Below are 12095 nucleotides of genomic sequence, written 5' to 3' on the forward strand. Positions count from 1 at the left end.
CTGAGCACCATCCGTGTGCTACATATTGTGCCTGGCACTGGGCTGCAAAGATGAAAGGATACACGAGAATGTTTCTAAACTACATGGGGAAGAAATGGCATGTAAGCAAACAATTATAACTGAGGAGAAGATGGCTCTACTGGAGGCATGCATAGAGGAGGCAGGGGAAGGGGAGCACCTGGGAAAATGTCAAGAGAAAGTGGTGCTGTGGTGGAGTCTGTCAGGGGACAAGCTGGGGGAGAGACGATGCAAACACACATGACCATGGAAGACCAGAGGTGGGTGGAGCACGGTAAAAGGTATTCTAGATCGCTTTCTGGGAGGGGAAAAAAAGAGAAAGAAACGTGTAAGTTATGCACACTCTCAATTTTTTCTCTCTGAATATAGATAAACTTTTCTATTCATCATTTAACAAATCCAATATGATGGTCCCATACCCACACATGAATACATGTCCACTATCTCTGATTCCCATTTGCTAAAAGACATGTAACGAACCCCAGTTTCCCATCATTTCTGATTCCATTATGTCGGGAAATAGATGCAACACGAGTGCACAGGTTCACTATACATCATTTTGTTGGAGTGTACATGTCTAGAGGATGATGCAGAAGTGCACGTGGCCTCCCAATTAACTTGCTGACTTGGTGCCATGAAACAAATATCTGAGAAAGAAGTGAGAGAAAGGACTGTTCTCCCTTTGTCTTCATGTACACCACACTTGTGCTTTTGAGTAATCACTAAACAATAAAATAGGGATCTACCAACCTTGCTTTTATACTAAAGGAACTTGCCTAACTTTTTTTAAAAATAGGAATTTGATATTAACAGATGTGCTAAGCCGTTTCAGTCATGTCTAATATTTTGCTACCCTATGGACTGTAGCCTGCCAGGCTCCTCTGTCCATGGGATTCTCCAGGCAAGAATATTAGAGTTGGTTGCCATTTCAGGGGATCTTCCTGACCCAGGGATCAAACCCAAGTCTCTTATGTCCCCTGCATTGGCAGGCAGGTTCTTTACTACTAGCACCACCCAGGGAACCCATCAATAGATGCACAATACTATATATAAAATAGATAAACAATACAAATAAAGACCTACTATACAGCACAGGGAACTATATTCAATATCTTGTAATAACCTATAATGGAAAAGAATCTGGCAAGATTTTATATATATATATATAACTGAATCACTTTGTTATACACCTGAAACATTGTAAATCAACTATACTTCAATTAAAAAATAAAGTAAAAGATACACTGGAAAAAAACTTTAAAATGATGGCAAAAATATAGTAGATTTTCTGCTGGAAAGATAATACGGATTTCTTATTATTTATGTATTTTCTTGCCTAAAACCAGAGGCTCAAAAATAACCCACAGAGATTATTTCACTGTTCTAGGTGAAACAGCAATCTGTCCTGAATGTTTCCACTCTTGTTGCATCCTATTCTTAAAAAACCTTCAGGATTCATAGCAGCATTATTCAAAAGATCCAAAAATTGGCAACAACCCAAATGTCCCTTAACTAGTAAACAGATAAATAAACTGTGGTATATGCATCCAATGGAAAATTATTCAGCAATAAAAAGGAATGAAGTAAGTTGCTAAAAGAGTAGGTCAAGGGGCTTCCCTCGTTGCTCAGTGGTAAAAATCTGCCTGCCAATGCAGAAGGCATGGGTTCAATCCCTGATCCGGAAAGATCCCACATGCCGTGGAGCAACCAAGCGTGTGTGCCACAACTATTGAGCCTATGCTCTGGAGACCAGGAACTGCAACAAGAGAAGCCACAGCCGTGAGAAGCCCACACACTGCACCTGGAGAGTAGTCTCTGCTCTCTGCAGCTGGAGAAAAGCCTGCACAGCAATGAAGACCCAACATAGCCAAAAATAAATAAAACTATTTTTAAAAGATAAAAGAGTTGATTGTAACAGTTCTCATCATAAGGTAAATGACATGTTTCTATATGAGATGATGGATGTTATCTCATTTTTTTAGAATTTTTTTTATGTGGACCATTTTTAAAGTCTTTATTGAATTTGTTACAGTATCACCTCTGTTTTATGTTTTGACTTTTCAACCATGAGGCATGTGGGATCTTAGCTCCCTGATTAGGGATCAGAACCCACACCCCCTGCATTGGAAGGTAAAGTCTTAACCACTTGACTGCCAGAGAAGTCTCTGGCTAAATTTCTAGTGAGCCATTTCACAATATGTGTAAGAAAATCCATTATGCCATATACCCTAAATTTATACAGTGCGGTAGTAAAGGGCCTATTGAGTGATGCTGCTGCTGCCGCTAAGTCGCTTCAGCCGTGTCCGACTCTATGCGACCCCAGAGACGGACCCCCATGTAAAAGAAGGCAGACACACAACTCCAAACTGGTCCGTGTCACTTGGTTTTGTCACCTGCCTCGTCTGCTCCTGTGGATGGTGAGTTTCTAAGGAGAAACTGTCAAAGAGCTGCAGCTCTCTAGTGGTAAAAGGACTGCTGACAATTTATCTGAGAAAGAATGTGCAAAACAGAAGAGAAAACTAGGAAAAAAAAAAAAAAAAAAAAAATATATATATATATATATATCGGTGCAGCCTATCTAAACACGGGCCTCAAATAGTTCATTTAGTTCTTTTTACCCCTGAGGAAACTGAGGCTCAGAGAGGTTTGCCCAAAGCCACCAGCAAGGCAACAGCACAGGTAAGGCTTAAAATCAGACTTCTGGCTCCAAGATCCCTCTTTTAAGTACAAAGTCAATGATTTCTGCCAGTATGCAGAAGGCTTTGTATGACTTTGTGTCCTGTCATGCAGCTGACACTGGCCAGCTAATGAGATCTGGGTTCCAAGTCAGATAGGGTGAAGTCACTCCAGAGATGGATTTTGCAGTCTATACCCTCAATAGGTCATTAAGGTTTAAGCATGTTTTAAATAGACAAAGAGTATTAAAATTCTAAATTCACCTAAAACATAGTTAAATTTATCACAGGATATAAAGTCAGAAGACTCAGCACATTTTGCATCAGCAACTTCTCCTTTTTGTAAATCTTGAAATCAAAAATTCTTGTGGACACAAAATATTTTTTAATTCTTGTGTGCTTATTTAATTCTGTTCTCTAAAATGTATTATTATCTCAACTGTATTCATGAAGTGCTAGCAACAACAAAAAAAAGGCAGGAAGTTGATTACTGAGATCTTTAAACTTCACTATGATAAATCTGATCAAATTATGTATGATAGCAAAACTAGGATGTAAGATTTATTTCAAATGACATCCATTAAAAAGTGATGGGAAGAGAAAGCAATCGCCATCACAGTATAAAACCTTGGAAATAAATCCTCCAAAGGAATTTCTGGTGCTATCTGGCCAGGTCCAACTGGACTGTCTAATCACTTGTTAAATAACTACTGAATTGTTTGTTCTCTTGTTCTTCCAGAAATGTTTTCATCCATCATCAAAAGGCCCTAATTGCAGAGTTAGCAATCTGATGAGCAATCTACTGCAAATTGCAAAGCAAATATGGCCAATTCCAACCAGACTGAAACTATATCATGCCCCAGCTCTGCCCTGGCATCCTCATGATGTAGCCTCCTAAACACCACATCTTTTCTCAACAGCTCCGTTTTCCGGGGCTGCTGGCTTTGCTGAGGCATCTGTTTCAGCAATTGATTCTCCACAAGCAATATTTGGAACATCAGCTATTCACTATTTGCTTCACAATGCTAATTTTTCAGTACTTAAAAAAAGTTACGCCGCTGGCTACCTAATCTTACCTGTCCAAGGCAATGGCAGGGAAGCTGAGGATAGTCACAGAGCAGAAGACTTTGTGCAAAAACTTGACGACCCTGCAGAAGAGCATGGTGTAGATCCACCAGCAACAGTGAGGACTGGTGCTGAGGATGATGTCGAAGGGCACGCAGACCAGGCTGGCACAAATCCCCGAGCAGGCCAGGTTTTTAATGAACCTGTTGGTGACAGATTTGAACACGGTTGTGCGGCAAGTCGACCATAACACCATGAAGTTTCCTGGCCAGATAGGCAAAAATAAGAACAAAAGAATATTTAGATAAAAAGAAAGAAGACAGAAAGGAAAGAAGGAAAATGCAGGTTAAAAAAAAAAGATTGAAAACCACATTTGAGAGTTCATTTCAAAGAACTTAAAGGCCATATTACATTATCAATTTATGTGAAATTATTAAATCACTTTCATACATATCAAAAAGTCTAGAAGAATTTTTAGTAGTGAGTTTTGTTATTTAATTTCAGGCATAATAAGTATTATCATGATGATCCTGTCTCACCTGAGTATAAACAATTGGCTAGGTATTACTAAATCTCAGCCAGTCTACTCTGTTAAAGCTTGCAAATGACCTCCAGTTACCAAACTCTGCCACAGAAACAGGACAAAAGACACACATGTGGCTTACAATTTTCTATTAGCCATATTTTTTAAAATTAAAAAGCAGGTGAAATTCTAGTAGCATATTTTATTGACCCCAATCTATGCTAAACAATATCATTTCAACATGTCATTACTACTTTAAAAAGTACTAATGAAATATTTCCATTCTTATTTTTGTACCACATCTTTGAAATTTGGCATGCATTTTTAAATTGAAATATAATTAATACATAACATTATATTCATTTTAGGTGTGCATGGTGTACATTTTATTTTACACTTAAACATATTTCAGTTCACATTAGTCACATTGCAAGTGCTCCATAGCCACATGCAGCTGGTGGTCACTGAAGAGGCCTGCACTGTTCTAGATCTTTAGCATCTATAACACACTTGCCTCTCTCTAAGCGTTCTCCTCCTGTGGCTTCCACAGGCCCACAGTCTCCTGGTGTTTCTCCCACCTCCCATCTCTCCCACCTCTCCCAGGTCCTAGAGGCTCCTAGTCTTCTTCACCAGGCCCTTTCCCATCTTCTTTCTGCAGCCTCTTACTAGGTTAAATTATCCATTGAGATGGCTTGCTTTTGAAACACTGACCCTCCCATTCACACCCCAGACTAGGCCTCTCCTCCTAATTCCAGCTCCTGTTTGCCACTAAATGTTGGATTCTCCATTCCCTCGCAGTCTGTTCTGCCTATCTACTGTCCTCCAGAGCCTACACAATCTGGGACCAACCTGCCTAATCTCACACCATGCTGCCCCTGGCTTGCTGGGCACAGTCACACTGCTCTTTTTTTCTGTCTTTGAAGCACATCGAGGCTGACTCGGTCTAAGTACCTGGGTACAAGCTTTTATACTGCCCAGCAAGGTTCTTGTATGTCTGACTGATTCCTTTTAATCCAGGTCTTAGTATAATTGCTGCCTCCTCAGAGAGGCCTTCTCTAACCATATTTTTATTTTAAACATTCACTGTTCCTTCCTCCACTATACTCTGTTATAATACTGTGGCCTTCTTAGCTTTCATAATTATTCATCTGTTTATTCATTTTCCCTTCATTTCATGAGGACAAAAAAAATGTCAATCTTGTTTACTATTATAATTCCACTGCCTAGTTCAGTACCTAGCACAGAATAGGTGCTCAACAAGTATTTAGATGAATGAATTTGCAAAAGGACAAATAACAACTGAAAGTCCCTGCAATAAAATAACCCTTTTGTATTTGGAATATCACAAGAGGCTGTTCTAAGTCAGTAGTTCCCAGACCTTACTATGCATCAGGATTACTGTATCAGACATCCTGACTCACAGTTACAGGTATAGAATTGGAAACTTGCATTTGTAACAAGCTGGCCCCAGACTGAAGTTTCAGAACTAACTGCCATGTCTAGCCCTTATCCCCAGGGTCTCACAGGGCCCAAGTGCTCAGGAATACCAGCAGCCTATTCTACTAGGGAGGCTTTCACCTGGTGAGAGACCCTGGTCCACATGGCCAATCAGTCATGACCCAAGAATACTGCTGCCTCTTGAGTACGGGCACAGAGAATGCCCTCTAATGAACTGAGCTGGCAGCTCAGCCTCACACAGATGCAGAGCCATGGTGCCAGGGGAGGGGGTAGCAGAGTTCAGGGCTGCAGCCAAAGTCACCCCAGGAGCTGCCTCAGTGCCTCAGATGTTGACATAACTTTCTGTCAAGAGTCTCTCTTCAAACACAATATTCTACAGCTACTTCTTATTTTCCAGGAAAAAAAAAAAAGGCACTGTCTCTAGGTAAGTAGGCCAGCTGCTTCCAGGAAATTCTCTAACAAACTTTGCTTACATAAGTTTGCTGCCTCAGTGAGATTAAATTTGCAGTGGGAATATATACACATGTGTTCAATACAAGAGCCGTTTATACTAATACCATTACCTCAGGCCCATCAAGCTCTCCTGTCACCAAGGTTATAAGCTGAGCAATAATGATGTATTTGAAGCTTCATCTACATGGGGAATTTTTTTTCCTGGCCTTTTCCCACTGAAACGCAGAATAGGATCTTGCTGAAGCATCTTTCCTCACTTAAGTTTTACAGATAGGACTTAAAATCTGGTAACCATCTAATAACAAAACTGCCCACTTAAAGAAATCTGCCATGAAGAGAGTGTCACAATATCATCAGTTGTTAATACTGAGGCTGCCTCCAGTCCACCGGGGGACTTTCTATAAAGACATAAATGAAGACCCTTAGCATTCTCTTTTTCTCTATCACTATTAATCTTTGTCACTTTGTAGATTACGCTGGAAAGCCTTTTCATAGGAAAAGGTCAGTTTTCATTCCAATCCCAAAGAAAGGCAATGCCAAAGAATACTCAAACTACCGCACAATTGCACTCATCTCACACGCTAGTAAAGTAATGCTCAAAATTCTCCAAGCCAGGCTTCAGCAATATGTGAACCGTGAACTTCCAGATAGATGTTCAAGCTGGATTTAGAAAAGGCAAAGGAACCAGAGATCAAATTGCCAACATCCATTGGACCATAGAAAAAGCCAGAGAGTTCCAGAAAAACATCTACTTCTGCTTTATTAACTACACCAAAGCCTTTGACTGTGTGGATCACAACAAACTATGGAAAATTCTGAAAGAGATGGGAATACCAGACCACCTTACCTGCCTCCTGAGAAATCTGTATGCAGGTCAAGAAGCAACTGTTAGAATGGGACATGGAACTATGGACTGGTCCCAAATTGGGAAAGGAGTACATCAAGGCTGTATATTGTCACCCTGCTTATTTAACTTATATGCAGAGTACATCATGAGAAACACTGGGCTGGCTGAAGCACAAGCTGAAATCAAGATTGCTGGGAGAAATATCAATAAGCTCAGATATGCAGATGACACCACCCTTATGGCAGAAAGCAAAGAAGAACTAAAGATCCTCTTGATGAAAGTGAAAGAGGAGATTGAAAAAGTTGGCTTAAAACTCAACATTCAGAAAACTAAGATCATGGCAGCTGGTCCCATCACTTCATGGCCAATAGATGGGGAAACAATGGAAACAGTAAGAGACTTCATTTTCTTGGGCTCCAAAATCACTGCAGATGGTGACTACAGCCATGAAATTATAAGACGCTTACTCCTTGGAAGAAAAGATATGACCAACCTAGACAACATATTTAAACTTAAAAGCTTCTGCACAACAAAGGAAACTATTAGCAAGGTGAAAAGACAGCCTTCAGAATGGGAGAAAATAATAGCAAATGAAGTAACTGACAAACAACTAATCTCAAAAATATACAAGCAACTACTACAGCTCAACTCCAGAAAAATAAATGACCCAATCAAAAAATGGGCCAAAGAACTAAATAGACATTTCTCCAAAGAAGACATACAGATGGCTAACAAACACATGAAAAGATGCTCAACATCACTCATTATCAGAGAAATGCAAATCAAAACCACTATGAGGTACCATTTCACGCCAGTCAGAATGGCTGCGATCCAAAAGTCTACAAGCAATAAATGCTGGAGAGGATGTGGAGAAAAGCGAATCCTCTTACACTGTTGGTGGGAATGCAAACTAGTACAGCCACTATGGAGAACAGTGTGGAGATTCCTTAAAAAACTGGAAATAGAACTGCCTTATGATCCAGCAATCCCACTGCTGGGCATACACACTGAGGAAACCAGAAGGGAAAGAGACACGTGTACCCCAATGTTCATCACAGCACTGTTTATAATAGCCAGGACATGGAAGCAACCTAGATGTCCATCAGCAGATGAATGGATAAGAAAGCAGTGGTACATATACACAGTGGAGTATTACTCAGCCATTAAAAAGAATACATTTGAATCAGTTCTACTGAGGTGGATGAAACTGGAACCTATTATACAGAGTGAAGTAAGCCAGAAAGAAAAACACCAATACAGTATACTAACGCATATATATGGAATTTAGAAAGATGGTAACACTAACCCTGTGTACGAGACAGCAAAAGAGACACTGATGTATGGAACAGTCTTATGGACTCTGTGGGAGAGGGAGAGGGTGGGGAGATTTGGGAGAATGGCATTGAAACATGTATAATATCATGTATGACACGAGTCGCCAGTCCAGGTTCGATGCACGATACTGGATGCTTGGGGCTGGTGCACTGGGACGACCCAGAGGGAGGGTATGGGGAGTGAGGAGGGAGGAGGGTTCAGGATGGGGAACACATGTATACCTGTGGTGGATTCATTTCGATATTTGGCAAAACTAATACAACATTGTAAAGTTTAAAAATAAAATAAAATTTTTTAAAAATAAATAAATAAATAAAAGCAGAAACATTACTTTGCAAGCAAACGTCTGTCTAGTCAAAGCTATGGTTTTTCCAGTAGTCATGTATGGATGTGAGAGTTGGACCATAAAGAAAGCTGAAAGCCAAAGAATTGATGCTTTTGAACTGTGGTGTTGGAGAAGACTCTTGAGAGTCCCTTGGACTGTAAGGAGATCCAACCAGTCCATCCTAAAGGAAATCAGTCCTGAATATTCACTGGAAGGACTGATGCTAAAGCTGAAATTCCAATACTTTGGCCACCTGATGCAAAGAATTGACTTTTTGAAAAAGCCCCTGATGCCGGGAAAGACTGAAGGCAGGAAGAGAAGGGGACAACAGATGATGAGATGATTGGATAGCATCACTGACTCAATGGACATGAGTTTGAGCAAGCTCTGGGAATTGGTGATGGACAGGGAAGCCTAGCATACTGCAGTCTACAGGGTCGCAAAGAGTCGGACATGCCTGAGTGACTGAACTGAACTGAGGCTACGCTGAATAAAATATTTTATGTAACAAGAAAATTCATTGCAAAGGAGAGGAGAGGGTGTGTGTAAACGTCTCTCATGTACACAGTAAATTGTTTACTTAAAAATTGCAACTTAACTGAAACTAATCTCAGATATCATTTCCTTCATATTCTAACTCTCTTATCTTTCTCTCTCCCAATTATGAAGGGCACACTTTTTATTGTTTTTTTAATCACACATCTTAGTATGTCTACACTTATGAATGAGAAAACTTGTTTTCATCCAGTTACTATTGAAAAATCTGAGATGGCTGTAGTCACATTTTATCTTCACTTATTTACAAAACTCTAGGTGGCATCTGAAGCCTAACCCCTTTTCCTATTAAGAACTACAGCTGAGCCTCTATGTTTTGCTCCTTCTCTAAACTACTTCTCTCTCTCCTCACTTAAAAACTGATGCATTTGGCTCCAAGAACCTGAATTAGAAGAAAGTATCAGGTGAGGGGCACCCATATTCAAGTTTGATCGGCCACACATTTTATAAAAAAGTGTGTGTGTGTGCACATGAGTACACACACACACGTATATGCACACAAATACATACATACAACAAAGCAAGAAAATTACATATTTCATCATTTAATCTCATGAGCACTTCAGATTCTTCTTAGCTTTACAAGGTACACCAAGGGATAATTCAGTATATATTTTAAACAGAGTATTCAACCTTGAGATACTTTTTATTTTAGACATCTTGTGTTTTAAATCACCCAATCCCTTTTAGAGATGATTCAAGTTTCTGTATCCATTCTTCCTCCCTACACATTCACATTATATTTTCTAATGCTGGAGTCCATGACAACATTCAGTGCCAGGGTTGTGGGCACATTACCAGTTAGTACACACTCAACACACACAACCAAAAGGGAAATGAGAGGTAGAACATGATGGCATTGGTTTAAATCTACTCTCCCTGGGAGTGCTATTACTCTATGATTTCCCTTTACAAAGTATAACTTGATATCAGACAATGCATAAAATGACCAAAAAAGAAAGTAAAAATTATCGATGCAGTGATAACTATCTGTAAACTTTAAAGTATTTATCTTTCTAAACTCCTGTTTAGATATACAGATATTTTTATTATGCCAATTGGACCAACTATTCACATGGTTTTTTAGATCTTTTTCCATATCAACCATCTTTCTATGACAATAAATAAAAATAGATGGATATCATCATTTTAACAACTCCATAAAAGCAACAATGCTTCTGTGGTTATACACTAGTGTATTTTGTCTATTGCATATTGATGAGCTTTTTAAAGCTGCTTTCAATACATCTCTAGTATACAATGTTGAGTTCAACATCCTTATATATTTAAATTTGGAGGAATTCGACTGATTAATTACTGAAGATAAATTTCTAGAAACAGTTTCTGGGTCAAAGAATTTGCACATTATATATATATATGTATACACATACATACATATATATACACACACACTGCAAAATGACCCTCCACAAAAGGCATATGAGAGCATTGTTTTTCCCACATGCTCATAAAAATTCTGTGGTCTCACTGAAATATTTGGAATTTTGCATGCTTCCTCAATCCTAGGATTCATGTTTTCCTTACTTCTAGAAAATTTTCATCCATGAAAATTTGAATTTTGAATTTTGTGAATTCTCTCTTTGAATTTTTGCCCTACCCTTTTTCTCCCTATTATTTTCTTCTGAAATTCTTAACAGACTTACATTAAACTTCATTCTAGTCTCTTAACCTCTCTTTCATGTTCTCTACTTTCCATCCATTTATTGTGTTCTGCAAACTGAAAGCTATTTCTCAGGTTTTCCTTCCATTTTATTAATTCTCAATTCATCTAGAAGTAGTAATACTATCTTTCTTGTAGCTTATTGGGCATTAAACTTTTTGAAATTTATATTTGGGTCTACTGCAAACTGCCTACTCTTTATTTCTAGTGTCTAGTCATCTTCCTATGGCTCTGTTCCTTCTTTAATCTATAACCATGCTTTTAAAGTGCTTATAATTTTCTTTTAGATTATTCTATTGTTTTCAGTTCTCAACATGTTCACTTTGCCATTTGTTTGCTATCTTGGCTCTCTTTTTATGGTTTTCCTCACACGGTTTTTAATGTTCAGCTATGAGCTCATAGTACATGGGGGCTGCTTTTCTGGGGCAGGCTATAGACCTGGTCATGGAAACGTTTCAAGTGGCTAGCCAAGCACACGTTAGTACGTTGTCGCACTTTCATGTGCAAATCAAAGAAAAGGCAGTTGAAGGACCATTCTGAGAAAAGTTTAATGTGTGGGGAAATTTTTCCCTAGGGAGATGCAGGATACTTTAAGAACACAAACCCTGAAGGCTTCCTCTCGTATTCACATCCCAGTTCTACCATTTACTATGTGATCACGGGTAAGTTAACTTCCCTGTGCCTCAATTTCACTGTCTGTAAAGTGGACATGATAACAATGCCTATGTCTCAGAGCCATTACAAGGATTAAATGAGCCCATACAAGTAACACACATATAGCACTTAGAACAGCTTCTTATGCCTAATAAGGTGCTATGTAAGGAGATATGTCACACATATCTCCTTAGTTGCACAGCAGTTCCCAAGAAAGGTCTGACAGAGAGAGAAAGAGAGGCTGGGCCAGAGGAAAAGAAACCTGGAGCGGTATACAGAGACAATAGAAGAGGACAGCACCCTGGAGGGACTAATAAGCAATCAGAAATGGGAGACAAGATAGGACAGACTGGCCTGCAGATTTCAAACGGAACACTAGGGTCCACCAAGGAAAAAAAATCCTTGGATGGTGCTGGTAAAATCACAGCAGACATCTCGTGGGTTCACAATACTTCCTGGGACTATGTGTTTGGGTATTTGTGACAACTGCTGAGTTCTGTTCTCAG

At 39.3% G+C, this 12095-nt stretch overlaps 1 protein-coding gene across 3 annotated transcripts in view; it reads right to left on the reverse strand.

The window, feature by feature from the left end:
- GPR176 (G protein-coupled receptor 176) overlaps positions 1–12095 on the reverse strand; it is a 124544-nt gene that overhangs the window by 3827 nt on the left and 108622 nt on the right. For all 3 annotated transcript variants that reach the window (XM_027553500.1, XM_027553501.1, XM_027553502.1), the window contains one exon: positions 3770–4022. In XM_027553500.1, the coding sequence (XP_027409301.1) occupies positions 3770–4022 (253 nt within the window). The remainder of the gene's footprint in view (positions 1–3769; positions 4023–12095) is intronic.

This window comes from Bos indicus x Bos taurus, chromosome 10 (assembly GCF_003369695.1).
Source record: "Bos indicus x Bos taurus breed Angus x Brahman F1 hybrid chromosome 10, Bos_hybrid_MaternalHap_v2.0, whole genome shotgun sequence".
In the NCBI taxonomy this organism is placed as follows: Eukaryota; Metazoa; Chordata; class Mammalia; order Artiodactyla; family Bovidae; genus Bos; species Bos indicus x Bos taurus.